Below are 10,301 nucleotides of genomic sequence, written 5' to 3'. Positions count from 1 at the left end.
AGCCGTTGCCCTGGCACACGCCACAGCGGTCCTCCACGGCACCCGAGTCGATCTCGAAGTCGCAGCCCACGTTCTGCAACACACGGAGGGGAGGCCCCTGGCGCTGGGCTGTGCGGCCGGCCCCAGGGGACCCCCCGCCTCTCCGCGCCTCGGTTTCCTCAGAGGCGAAACGGGGAGACGGATCTTTGCTGTAAAGGCGGCTTGTGAGGTCGCGTGACAGGAAGCATGAAAGGCCGCAGCGGGCTCGGAGGGTCAGTGCCGGCGCCTCCCGGCCGCCCCACGCTCCACGCCCCATGGCAGCGGGACGACGGGACGCGGGCACAGGGTCGGGGCAGCTGCTGCTGCAGGAAGCGAGGGCGGGCAGCGCCCGCAGGTGCTGACGCTCATTCCGCCCAGCTAGCTCTGCCGCCCCAGCAGCCACCTGTTAGGTGACCTCAGGTGACCTGGCGATGTGGCTGCGGGGATGTGGACACGGTCCCTTTTCTATCGGGCAGGAACCCGTCACCAGAAGGAAGCTGAGCCACCGCCTGGGCTCCGGTTTCCGGCCAGCACGCGTGCCGGAGAAGCCGTGGGCAGCAGGTGGGGATGCAGAGGCCACCGTGCAGGGACAGAGCCGGAGCCCAACGCTGCAGCCTGCGGAGGGGGCCGGGGCCGGGGCGGGGGGGCAGGCGGTACCGGAGACCTGCTCCTGGGGACGCACCTTGCAGATGCCGTTGATGCAGAGGTCGTGGCTGGCCTGGCCCTGGTAACAGGGCGTGCCGTCCACCACGGCGTCCCGCAGCTTCTCGGCGAAGTACTCATCCGAGGGCCGGCAGTGCAGCTCACAGGGGTTCTCTGGGGGCCCGAGCGGAGGAGCCATGAGGGACAACGGCGCAGGAGCCAGGGAGGCCTCCAGGAAGACCGTGCTGGAGGCTCGGCTGGGCTGGTGGCATCTGCACGCTGCAGACAGGCCGTGGGGAGGGGGCACGGCTCCGGGGACAGAACGGAGCAGCCCAGGGCTGCGTCACGGGTGACCCTGGGCCCCCAGGTCGCTCCTCTGCGGGGCCTCGGTGTCCCAGGGGGCGGCAGCACTCACCGTCGTTGACCACGGGCACCCACGTGTGCAGCTGGCCCTTGTACAGCATGGCGTCAAAGTGGCTGCACTGGACGTGCCGGAAGGAGGGGCGGCCGGCGGGGCAGCCGTGCAGGTTGCAGAGGCGCAGGCGTCTCCTCTCGCCCACGCAGTACTTGCCCTTGTACTTGGGCCTGTGGGGGGTGCGGGCGGGCCGGGCAGGCGCCCCGTGAGTGCCAACCAACGGCACAGCCGACCCAGGAGCGGGCCTCAAAGCGAGCAGCTCCTCCAGCACCCCGGACGCCCACCTCTGCGCACGCCGCCCACCCTCGGGCTGTTTGTAAGGGTCTCAGAAGGCGGCCTCAGGAAGCCCCGGCTCTGCCCCCAACCTGCTGTGTGACCTTGGGCACGTCGTCGGCCCTCTCTGGGCCCTGGTTTCCTCATCTATAAAATGGGGCTGGGCCGCCTCGAGGCTGGGACCAGCCGCGGACGTGGCCAGGAGTAGCTGCTCTCAGTCTCCAGCCCATGAGACCCAGCGTCCGGAGAAGCCCATGTGTCGGCAGCTACGTTCCTGGTGGCAGCCCGGGTCAAGCGGGAGCCCCCGGGGCAGCTGCCCCCAACCCAGCTCGGGCCTGCAGGCCAGGACGTGGGAGGGGTACGTGCTCGGCCAAGCCCGGGGCCCTGCATGGGGCTGGCTCGGAATCCACATCACCCAGGTAGACGGGAGACTGAGGTCCAGAGACAGGAAGTCACTCGCGTAGGTCCCACAGCACCTCTCCCTGCTGACCACGCCTCCCAGCTGTCCCTGGTCTCAGACCCACGTGTACCTCTGACGCCACCAAGTGGCTCCTACGTGCTTTACCTGCACCAGCCGCATTTACCCCTGGCCACAGCTCTGCCAGGTGGGCTCTGCTGTGACCCAGAGAAACTGAGGCCCAGAGACGGGGTGCAGCAGGCCCTTGCTCGGAAGGGGAGGGGAGATGTGCACCCCGACCCACCTAAGGCGCAGCGTCTAAGCGCTTGGCCACCGCCCCTCCTGCCTCCGTCCACTTAGCCGTTGCTCTCTCGTGTGGCCTCTCTTGAGTCCCTCCCGTCTCTGGGCCTCAATGTTCCCCTCTGCAATGGGGTCAGCAGTGGGGACTCTGTCCGCCTCTGGGACACTCCTACAGGTGACCCGAGGTGCCTCTGGACACTCTGGGCTTAGCCTCAATGGGGACGCTTCCGAGGGCCTGGGGCAGAGCCAGGCTCCGACAATCGGCTGACTCTGCCGGGCACCCTCGATCCCACCCTGCCGGGGTCCCCATGGCCCCAGACTCACACGGGCTGCGTGCACTGCCGCTCAGCACTCTGCACGCCCACGCCGCAGCTCCGCGAGCAGATGGACCAGGCGCTCCAGCCCGACCAGCCCCCGTCCACCGCCTCGGGCCGGAAACCCACGGCGACACACTCGCCATCCAGACACCACTGCCGAGAGAGCCCACGCCTGTCAGTCACCCTCACCCTAGTGAGAACGAGGTGGGTGCAAGGCCTGGAAGGGCGCAGAGGGGACGGAGCGAAGGGCTGGGGGAGGTCCCCTCCAGTCACCCAAGACCCGGGCCCTGAGGCGGAGCTGAGCGGAGAATGAAGTGGAGCCCACGTGCTGATCTCTGAGCTGACGCTGGGGAGAAGCTTCTGGCCCTGGCCCCACATCTCCACTCTGCAGACGGGGCCTGCTGGGAGCACGCGCAGCCCCTGAGCCACGCTGGCCCTTCGCACAGACGCAGCAGGGAGCCTGGCCTCTGACCCCTACCTTGCTCTCCCCACACGCGGTGCCGTCCACGGCCGCGTCCAGCTTCGAGTGACAGGTGGTCCCCACAGAGCACCAGAGTGTGTGGCAGACGTTCTGCAGAAGAGCATGGGCCATGCTCTCACCACCTCCCAGGGCCACCACCTGCCCTGTCCCCTCGCTTCCCGAAGAGTCCCCTGGCCACCCCTCCCCGGGGCTGGCCTCTGGCGGGCTCCGCAGATAGGACACCGAGGTCGCCCCAACGCTCAGGCGTGCTGCTCAGGGCGGCCTGCGGCCCACCCGCACCTCAGCGACTTGTCTGCGAAGACCCCGTTAGAAGCCGTGGGGCCTCGGTAACACGCCGGTGGCCGTCCCTCCAGCTCACCGTCCCCAGGACCCCGTGGCGTACGTTTGATTTCGCCTCAGAATCCAGCTCTGGAGGCGAGGGGGCGGGCTTGCCCACAGTCCCCCCAGAATCCAGCCCTGGGCCTGTGGCTGCCCAGCCCAGGCTGCTCCCACTGGCCACTTTGTGTGTCACGGGCGTCAGGCGCAGGCCGAGGCCCGGCAGGGTCTGCAGGCCGGTGAGCGCTCCCCGGCCCCGCGCGCCACACTCACGTCCATGCCGTCACAGAAGACAGAGTACGCCCCGTACTGGAGGCGGCACTGGTGGCCGACGTCGTACAGGACCCCGGGCAGCACCGAAGGGAAGTCGATGACCTCCTTGGCGGGAGTGTCGTCCAGGCACATGCCCCACCCGCGGCTGCAGAGGCGCAACAGGAAAGCGGGGTGAGCGGCCAGCTGACCCCCGAGACCCATCGGGGATGCCTCAGGGTGGCCGGGAGGGCCGGGGAGGTGGAGCAGGGTGAGACCCTCGCGGGAAGCCTGCCGCCTCCCTGCCACCCCCACTGGTCCCACTTTAGCGGCCCTCCTGGGCGGTCCCCGATGCCGGGCCTTTGCGGAGACTGAGGGTCACCTGGGCAGGCACCCAGGCCTCGGACAGCTGGGGGCAGCCCTTCCTCCCCTTAACACGGCCCAGGGACGCGGACACCTGCCCCAGCTCTGGGAGGGCAGCGACGGTCAGGACCCGATGCCAGGCCCGGGCTCGCTGGAGCCCACACTTGCCCACTCACTGGGCAGGGCTGCCCCCATCTGACCAAGCTTTGCACCCCAAGTAAACATGCAAACCCGCGGCACGGACGCCTGGCGGGACACGGGCTGTTCTGATTGCTGGCCTCAGCCGGGGGCCTCCCTGGGTCTGCACCGCGGGCACGGCATCCTCTGGGGGGCAGTGGGTCAGCCCGGCCTGGGGCCTCGCCCACCCCTGACCCAGCCCCGCCCAGCAGCTCCTGGCTGGGACCCAGTGCTGACGGGCTGCGTGACAGCTCCTGCAGACAGTGCAACAATGACCACCTTTCCTGTCCGTCCCGTAGTGTGTGACAGGGTAGGGGCACGAGGAGCTCCTCCCTGGACCCAGCACCAGAACCGGAGCCACGTTCGGGCCCAGGCGCTGGCTGCAGCGTCAGAGACCCACGCTGCACTCTACCTGGCTGCGGTGCTGGGCGTCCTTGGGCCACCCCTCACCCTGTCTGGGCCACGACTCCGCAGCCGCCTGTGACCCCCGGCTGCAGAGGTATAAATAGCAGCATCTGTCCGGGGAAGGTCACATGGGTGGTGGCAGCTGGCCCTTCCTTCCTCTCCGCTCGGCGCCCTGCCAGGCTCCTCATGCCTGGGAGCCCTTCCCCTGGGGACCCCCTGCCGTAACAACAGCAGGCCGGGCGGCCCCGCGTGGGGACAGAGCGCCGTGGACGGCTCCGGGCAGAGGCCCTGCTCCCGCCCCGAGGATGGCACGGAGCTGCCCATCCCCCGAGGACAGACCACCCCTTGCGGCTCCCAGTCCTGGGCACGGAATGGCTGGACGGCGGGAGCGTGGGATGTCACGAAGGGCCGGACACAGGGCCGGGCCAGCCCCTCTCCTGCGGGAGCCCTCCCACCCCAGCCCCGGACCCCGCGGGCACCCTGCCCGGACCTGCCCCTCCTCCGAGTGCCCACGATCCCTTAGAGCAGCTGCGAGGCTCCCTCTCAGTACCCTCCCCAGACGCCTGCACGCCCCACAGGCTGTCCCCCCCAGGGGGCGAGGGCCTCGTCTGCCTCCTCTACCGCTGTACGGCGAGCACAGGGCAAGGCCGTGACTGTTGGCACAGAAGGAGTGTGACTTTGCGATCACATGGGGCTCCCTTGCGCCTGGTCGACATGGCCCAGGGCCGAGGGCAGTCCCCTGGGGATAGCCGCGTGGTCCAAGCGCCTCTGAGCCTCCCTCAAGACCAGGGAACACGCCTGACCCCACTTGGCACTGACGGCGAATCTCGCCATTCTGCCCCCATCCTGTTTGAGTGGGGCAGGTCCCCTGTGTCCCCTCCCACCCCGAGCAAGGAGACCGGACGCGAGGGCTGGAAGACAGGCCGGTGCCACGCTCCCCGCCCCGCACCCCTCTCCCCCTGCCTGGCCCTCCAGGATGGAGAGCTGAGTGTGGGCCAACCCCCCAGCACCCCTCCACTGGCACCGCCTGTCCCTCTCTTTCTGGGTGCGGAGGCCCTGGGAGGCCTGGCTGGCTCAGGCGGTCACCCCTCCCTCCCGCCCTCCACCCAGGCGTCCCTCACACATTCCAGCAGCCGAATGAAGACAGAGACGCATCTGTCCGTTCAGGACCCAGGGTGCTGGGCGCCTCCCTGGGGTGGGGGGCAGCAGGGAAAAGCCCCAGGGCGTGTGGGCGCATCTACTGTTCCGATCCTCCAGCTCACCCCTGCCCACTCCGGGGGCGCAGACGCACCCTCGGGATGCGTGCAGACCCACTTGCCACGCTCAGGCCCTTCCCCGGTCCGTGCACTGTGTGGCTTCTGGTCGTGACAACAGTGACCGCGCTGTGACTGCGAAGCACGGGGCCAGCGCTGTGCTGCACACGTCACGTGTTTGCCCCCTGAACCTGGACGTTAACCCAAGGGGCTGTCCCATCTTCGTCCTGGTTTTTGAGGCTTAAGGGTGAATGTAACTTATCTGCCAACACGGGCAGAAGCCTGGGCCAGAGTCCAAGTTCTTAACCATCAAAGTCATCTCTCCCCTGCTCCGGTCCCCACCCCAGTCATTCCTCTCCTGTCAGAGGCCAGAGTCCTTGCGCTCATGTCCATAGTGGGCGTGGTCACATCCCGGCTGACACCCCGTGGCGGGGCGGGGGGGGCGCTTCTAGAAAACATGAGCAGATGGATTTATCTCCACTGCCTTTCAGGCTCCCACTACGAAGATAATGAAGGAATGAAGGAATGAACGAGGCACCCGGCCACCAGGACAAAGGGCAAGGGAGAGGTGACGATGGCAGATGAAAGATGTCAGCAAGATGCTGGAAGCTGGAAAGCAGACGGCAAGTGGGAGCGGCCGTGGTCGCGCAGTGACAGCTGACAGCTGAGGCCCCCAGGGAGACGCCACCCAGAAGCAGAGCCCAGGACATCCGGACGCCAGCGGGCCGAGGACCCGAGCCTGGCTCAAAGGACCCAGCAGGCCCACGGTCCCTCCCCAGCCCCCTGTGGCCGGGCCATCTGCCACCTGGGCCGGGACGAACCGGGAGGTCTGGCCCAAGAATGTCAGACACGGTCGAAAGCCTGAGGGAGAGGGACCTACAGAGAGAAGGGGACACACGACAGAGTCGGCACGAGGGCGCGGAGACACGTGCCAGGCCCCGTCCCCACCTGCATGCCAGAACGCCGTCGCCAGACCCACAGCCTCCCAGGAGAGGCCTAGAGAAGGCCTCTCTGGGGGACTGAGTCACTCAGGAAAGTCACCCCAGATACTGACATCTGAGGACCTCCCAAAGAAACAGCCGTGTCCTGCCCGTCCCCCAGCGGCGACTCCCGGGAGGCACCGCACCCCAGCGCCTCCTTCCGCGGAGGACAGACGGCCAAGCCATTCTCAGAAAATCTCCACTATCGAAGAAACGTTTTCAAAAATCACTGAAAGGAAAGACGTCCCAGGAGAGCCAAGTCCGTACAGGTGACCGCCTCGGAGCGATGCGAGAAGACGCGGTCCCACGAACGCGGGACAGGACAAAGGGCGGCCGGTGAACGAGGTTAAGAGCACGTCGGGGGGCGCCGGAAACCGGGCCCGTCTGCGTCGGCTGCCCCCGCACGCCCTCCCCCACGCGGTGCCGCGGGCCCGAGCGCGGGCCGCGGGCGGGACTCACTCGAGGAACCTGGTGATGTACTCGCGGCTGCAGCGGGACCAGGTGAGGGGCACGGAGTCGTACAGGAGCTGTGGAGACATGACGGAAGGCCGTTTCCCAACAGGCTCGCAGTCATTGCCGCTTCCGTCATGCTGAATGCCGAAGCTGCGTGAGAGCACAGGCCGCGGGCGGGTGAGCGGGCGGGCGCCCCAACCCCACAGGGCACCCCGCCCCAGCCCCGCAGGGCGCCCGACCCCCGCCCCGGGGCTGGGCTGTGTGGCCTTAGGAAAGTCACCTCCCCCTCAGCCTTTCCTCACTCCGGGGAGCAGTGGCAAGTGGCCTGCGGGGCCCGCCTGCAGGTGTGCCAGCCTGAGCCTGGACGGGCACCGTGGCCCCCGCAGCCTCACTGGCGCCAAGAACGGTCCGACGGTGGTCCCCCCACCCCGGGTCCTATCCCAAGGCTGTGCACTCAAGGAGTCTAGGCTGCCACGTCACAGAGAAGGCCTCGGAGAGACGGCCCTTGAGAAGAGCTCTATTTCCTGAGCACCTGCTATGTGCCAGGCACCGTGCTACGCACGCTCAGAAATGCTACGTCACTGGGTCCTCAGAACGGCCCAGTGGGGCACTGTCACTCCTGGGGAGGCTCAGACAGGCTGCGGAACTGGCCAAGGGCACAGCCAGGAAACGGCCGACTTGGCGCAGAGCGTTCCGTCTACGGCCACGGGCGGCTTTTCAAAGCCCTGCCTGTGTGGCCATCGCCAAGGGAACCCAGAGTGTCAGAGTGACAACAGCGATGCCCTGGCCAGCGGGACTCGGGGGGTCTGCTGTCACGGGCTCCAGTGACTGTCGGACGCTGCCATATTCACTGGGTAAGCAGCCCGGCACAGGGGGCCAAGGACATGGGCCACGTGGAGATGTGAGCCTGCTGCAGACACGCAGGCTGGAGGAGCCTCGGACATCACTAACCAGCCTGTCCATCCGCAGGTAGCACAGAGGCCCAGAGCGGGTAGGACACTTGCCTAAAGCCACAGAGCACTGGAGAACCAAGGGTCAAAAATGCCAGCACTAAGGGAAAGGGGGAGGGACGGCCAAAGTCCTACGGTGATGTCTGGCCCATCCCGACTCCGCTTTGAACAAGCCCCGCTCCGGGCCGACCCCAGGTACCCTGGGCCTCTGTCCTGTTGTGGCCAGGGCTCCCTTCCCTGGGATTTTGAGGCCCGGAGGCCTGGCCGCCTGGTGCCCCCAGGCTGGGAGGTGGCAGTGGGGGTGGGGTGGGTACCTGTGCCCGAGCTCGTGGGCCACAGTGAAGGCCAGGGGCAGGCCCGTGTCCTCGTTGATGTTACAGCTGCGATGTGGCTGGCACATGCCCGCCACGTGAGACAGGCCCAGGGTCTCACAGGGCCAGTTCGTGGACGCACACAGGTCCTTCCTACACACGAGGAGAGAGGTGGCCTTCGGGCTGACCTGGCAGGTGCCAGCCCCACCCGAGCAGAAGGGCCCCGGGACCCGGAGGGACGGACGGAGGGGCGGAGCGGGAAGGTGCCTGCTCAGAGCTCCGAGATGGGGGGGCCAGCGCAGCCGCCCTGGGGCCTGTGCACGCGTCACTGCCCATCCCGGTGTGACATCGCACCGCAGCGATGCCAGGCGTCACCCTGGGGAGCTGGGTGAGGGTGCGGCATCTCTGTGTGGTTTCTGACAGCTGCGTGGGACCCCGCAACTACTTCAAAACGGGACGGGCCCCCGGGTGCTGACGGACCCTGGTCAGTGAGCCCCGAGGCCGGGCCCCCCGCGGCCAGCCGCACCTGGTCAGCAGGATGGCGGTGTCGTGGTGCAGCGGGTGGCTGTCCCCCTTCATGTTGATGCTTTTCTGCCACTTACAGAAGCTCCTCAGGGTGTTGTCCGCATGGTGTGTGATCTTCAGGTCCTCCTGGGGGCAGAGAGCACGGCCATTCATGTCTCCCCGAGCTCCGGAGGGTCGGGCCCAGTTCCCCGGACAGAGGCAGGAGACGGGCGCCTGGAGGGGCAGTGCGGGGGCGACAGCCAGCCTGCGAGCCCCAGTCCAGTGTCCAGCTTGGCCACCCCTTGCTCCTGCAGGTATCTCCCGAGAGGACCTGAGGAAAGATCGGCAGCGACCGGGGGTGACAGTGGACACTGCCTGGGCCACAGAGGCCCTCACTCTGCCTCGCACACGGGGCGGCGGGAGTCAGGGGGCAGGGGGCTCCGGCAGCCGACACCACCGGGGGGTGGCGTGGGCACGAGGCCGCTCACCTCCTCGTCTTCCAGCAGGATGAGGCGCACGATGGTGATGTGGATGGGGTTGCCGATGCTGGGGTCGTGGAAAAGGCCGGCCACCTGCCGAGAGGGGTGCGGCCGTCACCCCGGATCCAGGGAGGGGACGGCAGCCACTGCCACCCCCGACCCGCACTCAGGGTCACAGGCAGGCAAGCTCCCCGGAGCCCATGGGGTGTACGCGTGCCTCCCCACCCAAAAGAGGGGCTCCCTAGTCAGCCCCAGGAGAGGCCACCCCCGACGATGGCAGGGGTGCACGGCGCAGGGGCACGGGTGCGGAGGGCCGTCTGGTCTTTTAAAGCCCCCTCAGATCACAGCTAGCCCACAGCTGGTGACAGGTGCCAGGCTCCCGCTGGGCCGAGAGGGCGGGACAGTTGAGTCAGCTTCTAGCAATTCCGTCAGGAAAAACAATGTTCCAGGGGGAATGGACCAAATGCACACTGTTGAGGGCACAGAAGCCCCTGGCGGTGGGGCTGAAATACGGCTTCAAAACCCAAGTCAGGAGCGGCGAGGACCGTGACACATCGAGGACAGTGACGCGGCGAGCCGCCGTCCACCCCGGCACCGTGGGAAGCCTCCTCCACATCCAAGTGCGCCTCGTCGGTGTGGCCTGAATCCACCTCTTCTCCATGCCCCGGGCCACCGCCCCGTCCACGGCGCCAGCTCTCTCGACTGCCAGGTGGGTCTCCTAGTGGGTGCCCCCAAGCGCTCCACGGCCCCCCGCCACCCCACGGCCCAGCACTCAGTGTCTGTCATTGAAATGCAAACCCAATCAGTCTGTGTCTTTGCTCAGGGCAGTAAGTGGCTGTTGAAGGACAGACCTCCCGAGCCTGGCCGACAGGGCCTGTGGGGTCGGGCCGCTGCCCGTCTCTCTGGCCTCCCCTCCCCTCCCCAGGCCCCCCGGCCCCTCGTTCCGACCACGGTGGCTGGAACGAGGTGGGTGGCACGGTTCCTACCACAGGGCCTTGGCGGAGGCCGTGCCCACAGCC

General features: G+C 67.8%; 1 protein-coding gene across 1 annotated transcript in view; it reads right to left on the bottom strand.

Annotated features, from left to right (window-relative positions):
* Positions 1–10,301, bottom strand: part of ADAMTS7 (ADAM metallopeptidase with thrombospondin type 1 motif 7) — a 24,480-nt gene that overhangs the window by 7,636 nt on the left and 6,543 nt on the right. The window contains exons 6-15 of the mRNA XM_025050421.1: positions 9,292–9,375; positions 8,826–8,950; positions 8,303–8,452; positions 7,045–7,188; positions 3,432–3,576; positions 2,841–2,933; positions 2,370–2,515; positions 1,076–1,245; positions 701–834; positions 4–73 (exon numbers count right to left, since the gene is read on the bottom strand). Coding sequence (XP_024906189.1) covers positions 4–73; positions 701–834; positions 1,076–1,245; positions 2,370–2,515; positions 2,841–2,933; positions 3,432–3,576; positions 7,045–7,188; positions 8,303–8,452; positions 8,826–8,950; positions 9,292–9,375 — 1,261 coding nt within the window. The remainder of the gene's footprint in view (positions 1–3; positions 74–700; positions 835–1,075; positions 1,246–2,369; positions 2,516–2,840; positions 2,934–3,431; positions 3,577–7,044; positions 7,189–8,302; positions 8,453–8,825; positions 8,951–9,291; positions 9,376–10,301) is intronic.

The sequence above is a fragment of the Pteropus alecto genome, unplaced genomic scaffold, assembly GCF_000325575.1.
Source record: "Pteropus alecto unplaced genomic scaffold, ASM32557v1 scaffold60, whole genome shotgun sequence".
Taxonomy (NCBI): domain Eukaryota; kingdom Metazoa; phylum Chordata; class Mammalia; order Chiroptera; family Pteropodidae; genus Pteropus; species Pteropus alecto.
This window is presented reverse-complemented; position numbering and strand designations above follow the sequence as displayed.